Below are 16,387 nucleotides of genomic sequence, written 5' to 3' on the forward strand. Positions count from 1 at the left end.
AGGTAAAACCATCCAGCAGGTTTTCCTACCTCTAGTCTTGGGGGAGGTGAAGTTCAGAGCGGTGCAGCTCGGGATTTCCTGTTCTCTTTTAATTACCAGGTTCAGTAGGTGTGTTACAGCACTGAAACCACCAAACTTTGCTGGACTTCCAGCACTCCAGATCTTGAGCCTTGTTTCTGCTCAGTCTTGTTTCTGCTCAGTTTCTGCACACAGTCTGTTCACACATGCAGAGAATCACAGCAACAAGGCAACCAAGAAACTTAAGGGAAGTATTGCTAAAGCAGTTTCCAATATGATTATACTCAAAGTTATTTATAAGTGCCATACGTTCAACTAGCCAACAGAGCAGTGAATTCTTTGGTCATCAGCTGTCTTTTAGTGACCACAGATGGGTGATGACAGAGTGATGAGTGTTGACAGAGTGTTTGCAACTGCAATATCGATTTACATATCAAGTAACAAAATGTCTAGCTATTGTGATATAATACCATATTGCTATTGTCTGTTGTGATGTAATCGACCCATTGCCCTCTATTCTGACATCTTGTTTATTCTCCGTCTCTGTCATTGGGTGTAATGCAGTTGCAGTGAAGTCAGCGCTGTGTTCTGATTACTGCTTGCCTAATGCGGAGCCTCCCTCGATCCCAAATGTCTGCTCGCACAGTTAGCATGCAATTAGCCTTGCGTCCTCTGTTTTTCTTACTCTGCAGGTCACTGGTTGTTTATTGTAGCTTGTGGGTGATCTGTGTGTGCTGTCCTTGCTACTTGTGCTTGTTTTACATTTTGAAACCCTTTTTAATTGTGAGACCTTTTTAGATCTTCAGTGTTCTGTTTTATTATTCAGTAATCCATAATCTCTTTCCAGCTCACCATGTTTAAAAGCTTCACCAGAACCTTCACTTTATAATGCTGCTATTAGTCCCTGAGACTGACACAGAGGCCATGCCTCCTTCACTGGGACTGACACAGAGGCCACGCCTCCTTCACTGGGACTGACACAGAGGCCACGCCTCCTTCACTGGGACTGACACAGAGGCCATGCCTCCTTCACTGGGACTGACACAGAGGCCACGCCTCCTTCATTGGGACTGACACAGAGGCCACGCCTGCTTCACTGGGACTGACACAGAGGCCACACCTGCTTCACTGGGACTGACACAGAGGCCACGCCTGCTTCACTGGGACTGACACAGAGGCCACGCCTGCTTCACTGGGACTGACACAGAGGCCACGCCTCCTTCACTGGGACTGACACAGAGGCCACGCCTCCTTCACTGGGACTGACACAGAGGCCACGCCTCCTTCACTGGGACTGACACAGAGGCCACGCCTCCTTTACTGGGACTGACACAGAGGCCACGCCTCCTTCACTGGGACTGACACAGAGGCCACGCCTCCTTTACTGGGACTGACACAGAGGCCACGCCTCCTTCACTGGGACTGACAAGACACAGAGGCCATGCCTTCTTCACTGTGTGTGTGTGTGTGTGTGTGTGTGTGTGTGTGTGTGTGTGTGTGTGTGTGTGTGTGTGTGTGTGTGTGTGTGTGTGTGTCAGACCTTTCCTGTTGGGTTGGGTGAGAATCATCCGATCATGGAGTGTATGAGTCAGAGGTATAATCTTGTGCTTTAATGCTTCTTTTTCCTCTTTATCCATTTTCCCTCAGTAAGTTTGTACCTAATCATTCCACATGCTCACACACAAGCGCTCAGATTGCTTTAGGGAGTGGAAACTATGGCGAGGCATTAGTTCTGCTGTGAGATTACATTTATTATATCGAGCTCAACACACTGAGAGGTTTCAGTCTGCACACATTAACCTACAGGACCAGCTCTGGGACTCTTACAACTAATTGTGAAGCACAGTTCAGCACAACATGAGATCCTGTCTTCCAATACACCTAAACCCTACACACTGTAGGTCAAGCAGTCAGAGACACATCTTGTGTTTGGCTTATTTCTGTTTGGTCACTGTATATTTTCTCTCTTACATACTTTTATCATTTATCATTAAACAAATGAACAAGATCATCACGACTATTTTGCTGTGACATGATTAATATCTTTTAACCTATTCCTGGGCAGCTATTTAGGCTGCCTTTTTTATTTTATTTTTTTTCACAAAATGTAGAAAAAGTAACCTGATATAAGGCTGGTTTTGGAATTAAGTTCAGTTAGTCTGTAATCTTAATCCTTTCAATCAACTCCTATTTTGACACTTTCAATATTATTCCGTATCTGCTGTGGTTTATGAGAAATTTAACATCATATTGAGCTGTTGTTTGTTTTCATCCAAAGATCCTAAATCACATTTGTACATTAAGATACTGTGAGATCACTGTATGGGGTTTGTAGGCTGATCGGCATGTCTGAATTGTCAGTAGTGTGCGTGTGTGTGTGTGTGTGTGTGTGTGTGTGTGTGTCCTGTGACAGGTTGGCACCCTGTGCTGTCCCCAAGTCACCTGTGATAGACTCCAGGTTCCACGCAACCCTGGAATGGATGGATGGATGCATGGATGGAGTCATATGCTGATAAATGTTAGAAATTATGGACTATTCACAGAATACTAGTTTCCCTGGATAAACAAGCCCAAGCTGAAGTCCGTCTGTTCACCTCTCTCTTGGTGTAGAAGTGTGAATCCACTCTGTGTTCAAAAAGTAAACAATGACGTCTCCATGCAGACGTCCCAGACATGAGGAGGGGCTTATGTAAGAAATCCAGTCTGTCCTCTGTCCTTCATTCTAACTCCGTCATAACACACACAGCGCTCTCTGCAGCTCTGCCTACTGAACTGAGTCCTGTGACTCGCTCTGGTTTCCACTTCCTGCTTGATATTTTGGATGATGTTGACTGTGGTGCTTTCACACGGTTTAGCGTGTTAATGTGTGTCAACAGACTGTTTCTGTCTAGAGTCTGGTCCTCGAGGTTCTCTCTCACTCTCTGGTTCGGATTCGGTCCAGGCTGAATGTAGCGTTTAATATCACTGGGTCTTGATAACAATAGCAGCGTTTGCTCTCAGCCATTTTATTACATCATTCAGCTAAAAACAAAATTGTAAAGAGTTTCTCTAACACATGCTTTGAAGAACGATAAATAATGTTAAAACTGCACACTGGCTGCTTTTCTGATAGAATCCCACAGTTGTTACTGGACACTTAAGTAGCCAGTAGTAAAATGATCCATGGAGTCAGACTGCATTCTTTCAGCTCATTTATCTAACGAAGGCTTTGAATTATTTCGTGTGTATCAGGTCCAAACCTGTGTCTCTTTCCATTATTGTGTACGAGTCAAGGGTTGTGTGCGTTACCTATTTATGTCAACTAACAAATTAATGACAGACCTCAGCTACATATATACGACACACACTTACATGAGGAAACCATTACAGCTTTCTGCTGCTCCCTGGTGTTTTATTAAAGATTTCTAATGGTTTTTTTCTTGTTTTTCCATATTGGACAATTGTTGGACATAAATGGATGCTTATGGTCTCTGGTACATCATACAGCTGATTTCTGTCAATGCTCATTTGGGCACATTGGTGTTTTCCAACACCAGCACTAACACCAGCACTAACACCAGCACTAACACCACCATGAACTGTTGAAATGGCAGGTTGTCAGAGTCACTGTTGACCCTACTGTTTATTGTAGAAATCAGAACTGACTGTTTTCAGTCCTCAGCAAGTAGATATTAGTGAGCCAGTACAGACCGAAGCCTCGGATTCCTGTTGGCTGACAGGAGATGATTTGAAACTGATTTGATCTTATTTTTGCGTGTGTGTGTGTGTGTGTGTGTGTGTGTGTGTGTTTTGTTCTGAGATGCTTTTCTGCTCAGTGCTGTTGTAAAGTGCTTATTTGGGTTACTGTTGCCTTCCAGTTTGCTTAAATTAGATGTCTAGTTTGCCTCTTATTTATTCTTAAGCATGCAGACAACTATGTCTGTACATCTGCAGCAGTTGTGTTAATTAAAAAGCACAGAAACACACAGAGCGGTGATAATTAACAACGGCAAGATGCAGAATCGCGTTAAGTGCCGACGCTCTGGATTCCACACAGCTGTGTTAATTTGAAAAGGATTAACTGAGGGAATTTCTGTGGGGATGAGTAGGGTGGGGTTTAATTCACTTAGGAGTCGGTAACTGCTCTGCTTCTTCACTCTATCTCTCTTGCTATGAACCATAAAGCCCCGACGACTCCCTCTGTGTGTGTGTGTGTGTGTTAGCAATATTTCCATCCGGTCCATCTTAGAACTGTCTGTGCTTTGACACAGCATGATGTTCACTGAGGGATGGAAGGTCATATGAAGCAGTAGGTGATGGCGAACAGGGCTCAGGGGGACAACAGGCTTAACGTTTGTCAAGACTGTGAATTAGGCCACGGATGCTGAACAGACAAAAGGAAGCAACATTACGAGATTCTGATCATGGTGAATTTCACTTCCTGTGCGGTTTGTCACAGTATGTAATGCCTGGCTCAGACCTGACTTTTTGTCTCCTGGCTGTCCTCTACTTATTCCTATGTGTAGAAAAGCATGGAAGGTGTGCTCTCAATTACAGAGACATCATTCCTCCTACAGCAACACCCACTTCACATCATTCCACCATGGAGTTAATCAGCCATCAGGCGAACATGCGATGGGGCACCGGTCCGTATCGGTGCTGTGCAAAGCCACACTCGTCACAGATCCGTTCACTTCATCTCTTCAGAAAGGTTTTCCTGAGTAAATCCACCGCAAACCACCATATTTTAAAACAAATTCTTGACCAGAAATAACATAAAGGTATATAGTGGATATATAATAAATAGCTCAGGATTGAATCTGCATTAGTGGTTGAGATGTATAGGTTTCTCCACTGGATTGTGTAATATTTATGTAATAATGGTGTTTAGACTTTTTGTTTTTGGATTATTATTATATACTGGTTTTGTTCAAATGGTCACCGTCGTTTCTCTTCAGTTCATATTCACATCAAACATCAGAATGAAGAACCAGTCTGATCTCTGTGACTGGAAACTTGGATGCAATAAGGCTACAGTCAGCCAATCAAAATGAAGCTAAAAATCTACATAAAAGGTAATAAAACAAAGAAAGGTGAAACCGAACCAAACTGCAGTTCACCAGAGGTGTTTGCACCAGATTGGGATGCCTTTGCTTTTGCTTATCAGAGCTTGACAGGAAAAGTTTCCTTTTCTTTTAATAAAGCCAAGCATGCTGGGAAATTCTTCACCTATGTCTCTGTTCCAGTCTTTTAATTTCATGACCAGATATGAAAGAGAATCTTATTTACACAACACTCGTTCACGTCCGTCTTTTGTTTCTTTCCTTTTCTGGAGATTAGCAATGATCATGGGTGAGTTCTATTCACTAATCAGCTTCCTCACGCTTAGAAAAACCGAGCCTTTTACTCGGTTTACTCAATCCCTTTATTCATATAAGATGGATGTAGGCCATTTAAAAATATACTGGAATCTAAACCTTTCATCTGTGTGTATATATACAGTATAAGAGAGAGAGGAATTAAAGAGTGCCAGAACAGAGAGGATTTAGAGATATGGAGATGGACGTTGGAATGAAAATGAGAGAGAGAGAGAGAGTGAGAGAGAGAGAGCGCATAACTACACGGTACTGCTCCTCCTCCTCCACAGAGTGCAAGGAGCTTATTTCCACTGGCAGGCCATCAAAGAGCTCACCACTACTCCCACAATGCTTTGCCCGTGATCCTCTGTGTCAGCTTGTGTCTGCAATCACGCACAGAATTATTGTAATCATAGGAATCCTCAATCCAGCTACACGGGCTGCAGCCGTGGGAGGGCGAGGAGTCGCAGGTAATCAGGTTTTTCCCTGCAGAGCCACGTTGCTCAGCCGAAGCCCTGGAGATCAACACATAGCTGTAAACTGCACCCCTGGAGCCAGATAGTGTTTAGGAAGACTTGCTCTGCTGCTGATGTTCAAGTTTTTTTCCTTTCATCAGAGTGTTTGACACAGCTGTTGTCTCAGATCACAGCACGTGTAGCACTTTTAGTTTAGTGCATTGTTTTCTGACCCTGGAGTTTATCCTACTCTGCACATTTAGGTGATTTTCCATTCCAGCACACCTGTATCAACTCATCTGCCCTAACAAGCCCTGTATGAGGCTTAAACGGGTGTGTCCGCGCAGGAAAAACACTAAAGTACTGAGAAACACTACTGTAGACTGTTTAAAGCAGCAGTAATTCAGCAACACTGTGGGTTTTGTTAAAAGGAGTGGCTGTTTAAGTTGTTTGCTTGGATTGTGTTATACAGTGCATGAAGCCACATCTTACCTACTTATCACCTATTATGAAGTTCTGGGATTTGTTAGGATGCATACATTGTGTAAAGACCAGTTAGTGAATTTTATTTTTTAAAAAGTTGAATAAATGAAAGAATCAAATAAATATAGGCTACTTAAGAAAAGTACCATGTTAGCTGTAGTGCTACATCATGTAATAATGTATTGCGTAAAGAAAGCAATATCATTATTTTACAAGAAACATTAACGTAACGTTAAACATTAATGTAGATGTGTTATGAAACGACTGGGTGGTAATAGATAAATGACCAAATTAAGAAAAAATGAAAGAAATCCAAATGCTCAGTAGAACCGCTGAAGGGTGGACAAGTGGCTGTCTACCACATTGTACTGTAAAATGATGTAAACCTGTCCTACTTTTCACTTCCTGTCAGGCCAAAGGTTATCTGTTAGCAAATTCCATGTAGTATTTTGCTATTCAGTTACTACACAATCTGCTAGTTCTTATGTTAACATGTTAAACTTTTCCTATAATTTCATGGCAGATTATAGTGTTATAACTGTTATATGTTTTCTGTATGAAGGCTCATCACCATCTTTCTCTCTCTCTCTCTTTATCTCCACAGCATGTCTGTTTCGCTACAACGCCCTTTCTTTAGTCTACCTACTGTACCTGCTGCTGCTGCCATGGTTCACCTGGCCCAACAAACACACGGCACGAGGTAAGAATAATAAAATCTCACACACTTTTACCTCTCTCTCAAAATGAAAGAAATAATGTACAGTATGCATCCCAAAAAGAACTTGTGTTGGTTTGGAACAAGACATGCGCTGAGTTTTCTGTTTCACTACCCCAGATAACCGTGATGTCACTCCATCAAAGTCCAGATGATGGGAGTGGTAGTGTGGTTTGTTCCCTCCACTTTATCTTTACACTCTCACTTGCACACACACAACACAAAGTTCTTGTTACAAGCATCAAAAATCATTTTGCTGCCATTAAGGGTCCCTGGTGGTCCAGCTGCCCGAATTTGATTCCCAGGTAGGGAACCAGCGCAGCCATTGAGGGCAAAACCTCAGTTCCAATCCCAAGCCCAGATTTTTATGTAAGGGTTGTGTCAGGAAGGGTATCCAACATAACACCCTTGCCAAAATTAAGTATGTCTTTCGGACGATCAGCTGTGGCGACCCCGAGCAGCCGAAAGACAGCAACAACTAGATCTGAGGAAAAAAACGCTTTAAATGAGGGTTTATTAGATTAAAATAGAATAACGGGGCATATTATCGCCATATTATACATTACAGCACAGTGGAATTCTTTTCTTCTCATACCCCAACTGAGGAGGTTGGGGTCAGTGTGCAGGGGCAGCTATGATTGGTTGAGGGCCTTGCTCAAGGGCCCAACAGTGGCAACTTGGCTGTGCTGGGCCTTGAATCCCGATCCTCTGATCAACAACCCAGAGTCTTAACCAGTTGAGCCACCACTGCCCCACAATTTGTGAGACCTTACAAATTTTATTTGTAAGACTGCTGTCTAAACTAATGTTCTAGGGAAACTTATGGTCATATGTTCTATAATAAACAGCGCACAAGGCTTATTTTAATCAGCGTGGCCTCTTGTTGGTTTCTTCCTGCTTGTTGAGGGTCTGGAGAAGTGGTGCTGACAGAATCTCATCTAGCGCTTTGTACAACAAGCTGATAAGTAGCAGGTGATAACTGGAGCTACTTCCTATTTTGACTGATATGAATGGATGTGCCGGCAGTTTATTTTGATGGCAAATGTTCAAGGTCTACAAAAAAACAGATGAAGGTCAGGCCTCAGCTTCCTATTAAACAGTAAATGTTGGTTTATGTCAAGGCTGATATCAGACTCGTAAGAAAATTCAGATACGCCGATCAGCCATAACATTAAAACCACCTGCCTATTATTGTCTAGGGTCCCCTTTAGCTGCCAAAACAACTCCAATCTACTGAGACCTGTGAAGGTGTGCTGTGGTATCTGCCACCAAGACATTAGCATCAGATACTTTGTCATGTAAGTTGTGAGGTGGTGCCTTCATGGATCAGACTTATTTGCCCAGAACATCCCATGGGCAAATAAGTTCCTTAAGGACATGTTCCTTAAATAATTAGAAGAGGACAGCTACCTTTCTATCTCCTATTGAGTCATCTCGGGAGTTTTTCTTGCCAGCTCTGGCTTGGTCATTAGGGATTTAAATGAATTAATTTAATTTAATCCAAATGCTATCCAGTAAAGATGCTTCCAGTTGTCCACTTGTTGCTTTTTGAGTTTTGAGAATTTGAGCTTTGAAGCTTTGCAAACGGAACTTCTTCTAATTACATTTAGATTTACAACCTTATCCAGAGTGACTTCCAGTACATTTACCTCACTTATACAATAGCAATTGAGGGATTAGAACCTTGCTCTATAGCCCAGCAGTGGCAGCATGAGGGTCTTACTTTGTAGGTCCTAATGGTAGTCAGAATGAGGAGCTGAGAGAGCTGGACAAACTAAAGACTTGAGCTCTGCTGCATTGCTGTGGGTAGTCAGTGGGTAGTTGAATTTGTGGGTAAACTAGCTCACAGATGAATATATTTTGAACAAAAACTTAATTCAGTAATAGAAATAAGTTTTACACTCTGTTGAAGTGCATGGGTTACATTAGAGTATACATTTTATGGCAAGTGGTCAGAAAGGTTCCTCACTTGTATACTGTACCTCTTGGGAACAATTAAAGGTTCTATTAAGTGTGTTATGGAAACTAATGATGTCATCATATTCTGAAACCCGATTTCACAGATTACTTTACTAACCGTGTGCAACTATTCTTCCCCCAGATCCTACAGGTAGCCGTGGGTTCAGTACCACACTGTGCTAAACCTGTTCTGGTTCATACTAAACTGCCAGTGGGGAAACATCCTGAGAAAAAATGAGTATAATAATGAGTGTTTCTCATTCATCTATTCAGCATTTAAAACCTGCTCTACAGGAACAGCTAAATAAGCTGGCAGGGGATTGCGTGGGCTTGAGGGTTTTGTCCTCGGCTTCTATTTTATTTGTAGTTCATTGGGTTAAACATCAAATGTTTCTAGGTGTTTATGAGGACAGGATTGGGAAAGGATACCAAAGCTTTTTAAATTGCTTAAAATGAACAAAACTGAGAATTTATGATTATATTTTTATTACTGAAACTGAGCCATTTGGCTCTTGAATGCTAGTTTCTACTAGTGTCATGTAACGGACGAAACTTTAAAACAGTTTAAAAAAAGAAATACAAAATTGGACACAGATGAAGGATATGTTTGTGTTTGTGGTTGAGACTTTTTACGGGTAGTTGCTCACACTCAGGGAGGCCGAACTGATTCCTAAAAAAACATTGCTTCAATTTAGCAAGACAAACTTTCCAACAGGTTTCTAATTAAAGATTAATAAACACTGGTTGCGATTTTAGATCTGAGAGCAAATATTTTCCATATCCTGGTCTCTGGCATGTCTGTGGTCAAGGTTAGGGCAGTCAGTAATGCCTGTGTGAAACAATGGGGAATTAACGGGTCCTCACACACACACTCTCTCTCGCTCTCTCTCTTTCTCGTTCTCGCTCTTTCTCGCTCTCTCTCTTTCTCGCTGTCTCTCTTTCTCGCTCTCTCTCTCGTTCTCACTCTCTCTCTTTCTCTCTCTCTCTCTTTCTCACTGTCTCTCTTTCTCTCTCTCTCTTTCTCACTGTCTCCCATTCTCACTCTCTCTCTTTCTCGCTCTCTCTCTCCTTCTCGCTCTCTCTCTCTTTCTCACTCTCTCTCTTTCTCTCTCTCTCTCTTTATCGCTCTCTCTTTCTCGCTCTCTCTCTTTCACGCTCTCTCATATTTTAGCTTCTCTATTGTTCTGAAATGTTTTGTTTTTCTACTGTATCTCGTGTCTGTCATGCTCCGGGGATGCAATGCAGCATATCATTTCCCCTAGTGTGAGCTGACCGTACAATTAGATGCCGCACGTGCTTCCTACTGTTGAAAAATACAGCCTGAGCGGACAAATCAGTAGCCCGGATACGCAGGACAAGCAGATTTCATGTCCGGGGTATCAGTTTGTCATTAGTTTGTTTCCTGGCAGACAAGAACAGGTTGTCTGGAATGTAGCTGTGCTTATGAAGAAGAAGAAGAAGCTGATGTTAACCCACTTCCCAAAGTGCTGTTACTATAGTAACTGTAATATCTAGCACATGTGCTATTTGCTGCAGAGGCACAAAAGTATGTGGAAATAATCCATTCTCTCGAAAAGCTGTAAAAATTGGCTTGAAATTAGAGTTAAACAATATTCTTTACATACACATCAACGCTGAAGTGTTCACTAACAACGTCATCCATGAACTTTACTAGCTGACTAGCTCACCGTACATTATTATGTTATGCTAGCTACCACTTTTTAGCCTAACATTAAGTTTCCAGACCCAGGACTGGGTTCATACACTGCAGCTCTTTCTTGACTATACCCCGTTTGTATAATGTATGATTTGTTCACCCCTGTATACTTCACAGGAAATATTAACACTTGACAACATCCGAATAGTTGTAAGGAAGTGGAAACTCCTCCAGAACATGAGCTCATAGAGAGCTTGGTATTCTGTAACATTCTGTACACCGAAGCTTTGAAGGCGTTTTGTTGGATTCTGTATTGGGCATAAAGTTTGAGTTCTCCGCTAGGAATTAGCCTAGATCTCCGCTAGGAATTAGCACGATTCTCTGTGGCCTGGAAATACTAGCAGTGAAGATCAGCGGTGCAGTCAGTAGCTGCGAGTGGAGAGAAGTTTCAGGGAAAGCTAAGCTGCGAGATCCGAGCGTTCCAGAGCCTTTCACCGGCATGGAAATTATCCATCACTTCCCTGACTGCATTAAGCCAGGGTCACTCATTGTTTCCTCAGGAGGAAAATGTCTTATTAAGTGCTTTCCCCTGACCTTTTTGCCAGAAAACAGAAAACAATAAATAAACAGTACACGTGTGTGTGTTTAACGTTCTTGGAGAGAATGATATTAGTCAAGCGTCTTAGGAAGAGAGTCGATCCAAGTGCTAATGAGCAGCTGATGATCAAGAGCTTTAGGGGATGTCGATGTTGACGTGATGACTCCAAGTTTATGTTCGACAAGTTTCCAATCTGCACAGATTTTCTCTAGATCGGAAAACTACCTCAGAGAAGTGTTAGCATCGTAGCATTAATAATGTAGTAGAAACATTAGTGTAGGTTGAAAGAAACAGCCTGAGCCCGAATCTGGAGAATCCCAGCTGTGGTCTTTCTCTCTGCATTTACTTTCTTGTTTTCCTTCTAACCCCAAGTTCCTTTTTTCCTCATGTTTCCCACGAGGCTGCATTTCAATTTTTAGTGGTGTGGAACATATTAAAGCTCTCAATGTAACTTACTCATTACTGCTAGCTTAGTATTAATAGGGAATGTCATGCTAGCTTTTCAATCAGCTATGTTTTCTAAGTGTGCATCTCAATCACCTCTCTAGCTCAAGAGCTACTAAAGCAATAACAAACCACCAGAGCTGGCTGAGTAATATGATGTCATTTAGTGAGCATAGATGGTGAGCATGGATGCTCCCTGTGTTTTTGTGTTTTTTTAGGGAGCGACTGTTCCAGTAGGTTGAAGGATTTTGCGACAGATAAAAAGAGACAGAACTTTAAAATGGTCGACTCCCTGATCAGTGCCCTGTCTACTGAACTACAGAGCCGATTGAGACACACCCAGCGGTTCTTAACTAGCTAAACAAACTACAGTTACAACGCTAGATAAGGTTGTAAGTGTTATCTGATTAGTTATTAGAGGAAGGGGGAGGAAGAGGAGATTAGGTGTCATTTATTAGGTCACAACTAGACCCTTCTTATATGTGACGGAAGAAAATGTCTTAATACAGTAGGAGATGTATGTGTTAGGACTAATGGATTCTTATAAAACACATAGAGCTACACACACCCCTACACACACACACTTTTAAAAATGTTTGAGAGTCCCGAGGGTTGCTCAATTAATTCTTTTTTTTTTCACAAATCGCAAACGTTTCGAATTTTGTTGCTAAACAAGTAAGCAAGCAAATATTATTTAACATTTTTTCATGGATTAGAATCATTTTTCTTTATTAAATTTATTTTGTTTGAACATGTTTCAAGGAATCAAAATATAAGAATATAGGTTTCTGGAACGTAACGAAAAGAATGAGTAGATATTTATTTTTTTAATGGAAGCAATTTTTAGGGGGGAAAACGATTTCCTGTTTAAGTGTGTGCCAAAAAGAAAATAGTGACCTATTTTCCATTTCTTTGTTTAAAATGAACAAATACAACCTAGACGTGGATCTGATATGGTTCCAATTTGGCGAGTCGTGTGTGTGTGTGTGTGTGTGCGCATGCGTGCCTGCTCGCCCATTCATTTTTCAGCCTTCTGTATGTACAGAAATGTAAATAGTTTTTCAGTCCTGATCTTTAGCAGCCTCTTATTTGCTACGTTTAAAAAAAAAACCCAAAAAGAACAATGATTTAGTGAAACATGACCTGAGCCTACACTCAGCCTTTAATGCACAAGCACACTGAGCACTGACATGGTAGATGGATCGTCAAGAATCTATGTAACTCGATTAACTTTGTGTCCCTTCGTTTGAATCTCTTTGTGTATTGTTTGCATGATGATCTATGAATACAGGAGTCAACATTTACTGTCCCTGCAGTAGAGGAGCTGCTTCTTCAGCGTATTCAGACAGAAGCCTCTCGGGTTCCTTCTCTTTGTCCCTACAGCACAGCATCGTTTCCTGCCTTTTACCATGTTTGCTCTCGTTTTTCTTTCACAGCTCTGTTTGTTTAAACGACATGAATTCTGTAGAATTTAGTAAGGATTAGATAAACGCTACATGCCGCTGTGTGAAATCTCCTAGTTTCAGTAACCCCAAATACATTTAATAGCTTTCTTCATGCACAGATTTGGCTTTAAAAAAAAACGTCTGTCTGGCAGATCACGGGTAACAAACCGATGAGATTTCCAGACACGGAAGAAGGAATTCTGCAAACTTCATATTTTGCTCTATCCGCAGTGTCGTATTTCTCAACACTTTTCAAGATGGTCCTGAACAAAGCCCCTGTCTCTCTGAGGATTTGCACAATAAGGAGATCGTGAGGGGAAACTGGCACAGGGTTCAGCTGACAGACTGCAGTCCAGATGTGTACTCGACACACTATTTCAGTAGACTGAACTAAACAAATACAGAGCAAAATCAACAAATCAAAAACCTCTCTGTCGCTTTGCAATGGTTTTTTATTGTTTTTTATTTTTATTTTTTGTAATTTTTTTTTAAACACAAACCAGTGCACTTGGGTAGCAGATTCACTGCTTTATCTAAACACACACTTTAAATAATTTGATTTGAATACTATACAGTGGACACGTTCACCGATCAGCCATAACATTAAAACCATGCGACTTCTGACATGTGAGGTGTATAATTTTGATTATCTCATTAGAGTGGCATCTGTCAAGGGTTAGGTGAGATTAGGCAGCAAGCAAACAGTCAGAAGTGACAGAAGCCAGAAGTGTGTAAGGATCTGAGTGACTCTGACATATAGACAACTGGGTCACATGATATGGATGTGGAATCATGTGGTTGTTACTTGTGACATGTAACCGCCAGGATGTAGTAGCCTAGTGGTTAAGGTGTTGGACTGCTGATAGGAAGGCCGTGAGTTTGAGTCCCAGGTCCAGCAAGCAGTCACTGCTGGGCCCCTAAGCAAGGCCCTTAACTGCCAAATGCTGCCAGTGTAAAAAATGTAAAACGTCCTGAACATTAGTTTAGACCAGGTATAAACTCCTTCATGGCAATGGTGTTCCATAATGGCGGTGTCCTCTTTCAGCAGGATGATGCTCCCTTCCACACTGCACACTGCTCTGGAATGGTTGCCTCAGCTTCCAAATTCCCCAGGTCTCAGTCCTATCAAGCATCCGTGGGAAGTGCCGAACAAACCAGTTCGATCTACAGAGGTTTCATCTTGCAGCCTAAAGGATTTCCTGCTAAAGTCTTGGTGTCAGCACACCTTCAGAGGTCTTGTAGAGTCCATGCCTCAAGCTGGTTTGGCAGAACAATAATACATGACCTACACGGGTGGGTTTAATGCTCTGGCTGATTGGTGTTAAGCCCTGGATTCAGAGCTACATGATCATCTTAACCTATACAGATAACACCACTGAATTTTACCTCTCCTTGTTTACTGCTATATTTCACTTCCTGTCCAGTGCTTTATCAGTAAACGGATGTTTATGTAACATCTGACCGTTCTCCAATCTGTTCTTATCCACTGGCCTGCGAGTGGGCCGAGAACCCACTATCCTGCTCAGAGTCAGTGTGAGACTTGGGGGAAATCTGGGGATAGAAACCGAAGTCTCCTGGGCCTGTCTGTCATTTTCCGTATCCTCTTCTTATTACAGTGGTGAGTTCCATAGTTTAGAAGAAAGACATGAATCGCCCACAAATGCTCTCACACCAACGCAGACATTCATACCAGTGGAAAGACTTGATCCTCTTTGGGAACATCTGTCAGAACAGATGTACAGTTCATGGTCTCTTGAACATCTCGTATTAAAACTAGACGTCAGAAATGTCGGCACGCTGCTCTGTATTTTGAGTAATTAATACTTTTATATTTGCATGAAGATTTTTTTCTGTTCTTGCTGGACTTTTTCAGGAACCGTTAAGAGAATTGGTCCATTACGTAAACCAGCATAAAAGTTCCCAGGGTAAACCATTCTGCTTTAACCTTAATAGCCAAGGAGGATCTTGCTAGGTGAACATGCAGCGTTTTAGTATCATAAGGTCATCTATATCATACTTTAACATGTTCCTCGCTGTTCAGTTAAGCCTTGGGTACGACTGTGTAGAGGTGCAGTGGTACTGGTACAGTGAGCTTCTGGAATTATTGTGAACGTATCCCTGCTAAGTTTCCATGTCCGTATGTGAAGATCATTCGGACAAATTATTAGGACCTAAAATGGATTTTCACACTCGAAATAGTTCCAGTGGGTGAACTTTATCTCGCTCCATAAACTTTTCCACACTGCTCATACTTTACCCCGGAATAACACAGAATCCTGGCTCTTGATAATCTGACATTTCACACAATACTGGTGAAGCGACTGGTTTGCTACTGAGTTGGATTGTATGAATCCGGGAAATCTTCTGGCTAAAATAGAACCATATGGAACCCAGTTCTCAAAAAACAAGAAGTACAGGTGTGTCACGAGCAGAAAGAAATACTGGGCTAAACTTTTATTAAAAATATCACTAGTCCTGCTTTGGAAAACAACCTTTTATTTCAACAACTGTTTTTCTTTTAAATATCCTCCCACACTTTGAACGTCGTCCCTCGTCCCCGGGCCGGGCCTCGCTACAGGAGCGCTGCTTGTGGAAACGCCACACATTCCTGATTCTGGAAAAACCAAACCGCTTGTGCAGGATGTCCCGCTGAATTACAGCCATTCAGCTGACTTCATTCAACTTAGCATAGCTCTGTTCCTGTTTCTTGCTAGTACTATTAAATGAAAACGTCTGAAGTGACTCTGCTGTGAGGATTTAGTGTATAAGGCAGTTAGACTCGCATTAAATGGAAAGATTCTTTTCTGCTACAAAAGGAGGCTTGATTTGGGGATGTCTAATTCCACATTCACAGTGGAATGAATTAAACTTTAAAAGTGTGTGTGTGTGTGTGTGTGTGTGTGTGTGTGTGTGTGTGTGTGTGTGTGTGTGTGTGAGAGAGAGAGAGAGTGTGTGTGTGAGAGAGAGAGAGTGTGTGGGTGTGAGCTGTCTATTAGAGAGAAAGAGAGAGAGACTGGACTAGCTGTCCGTGTCCTGTGGCGGTGTATAAACTCAGCTCCCTGCTCTCTGTGGCTGGTTGTTATTCTTTCCACAGAGTCTGGGCAGCGCTCTATTTACCCCCTCATGTCACTGCAGCAGTGCACTCGTGTCAGGTGCAGCCGAACCCCACAACTTGTTAAAACAATGTTCACAGCCCTGTAGTATGGAAAGTTTCCCAAAATCCCGTCTAATTCCCAGCACAAATGAAGTGTGAAGTCAGGAAGGTCGAGTTTTTACA

The 16,387-nt window shown here is 42.0% G+C and overlaps 1 protein-coding gene across 3 annotated transcripts in view; it reads left to right on the forward strand.

Annotated features, from left to right (window-relative positions):
* The window catches only part of piezo1 (piezo-type mechanosensitive ion channel component 1), an 88,702-nt gene that overhangs the window by 24,897 nt on the left and 47,418 nt on the right, over nt 1-16,387 (forward strand). For 2 of the 3 annotated variants that reach the window (XM_047822234.1, XM_027133003.2), the window contains one exon: nt 6,897-6,992. In XM_047822234.1, the coding sequence (XP_047678190.1) occupies nt 6,897-6,992 (96 nt within the window). Of the gene's footprint in view, nt 1-5,032; nt 5,073-6,896; nt 6,993-16,387 lie in introns of those variants that run through there. The other variant, XM_047822244.1, reaches the window with a different exon arrangement.

The sequence above is a fragment of the Tachysurus fulvidraco genome, chromosome 1 (assembly GCF_022655615.1).
Source record: "Tachysurus fulvidraco isolate hzauxx_2018 chromosome 1, HZAU_PFXX_2.0, whole genome shotgun sequence".
NCBI classification, from domain to species: domain Eukaryota; kingdom Metazoa; phylum Chordata; class Actinopteri; order Siluriformes; family Bagridae; genus Tachysurus; species Tachysurus fulvidraco.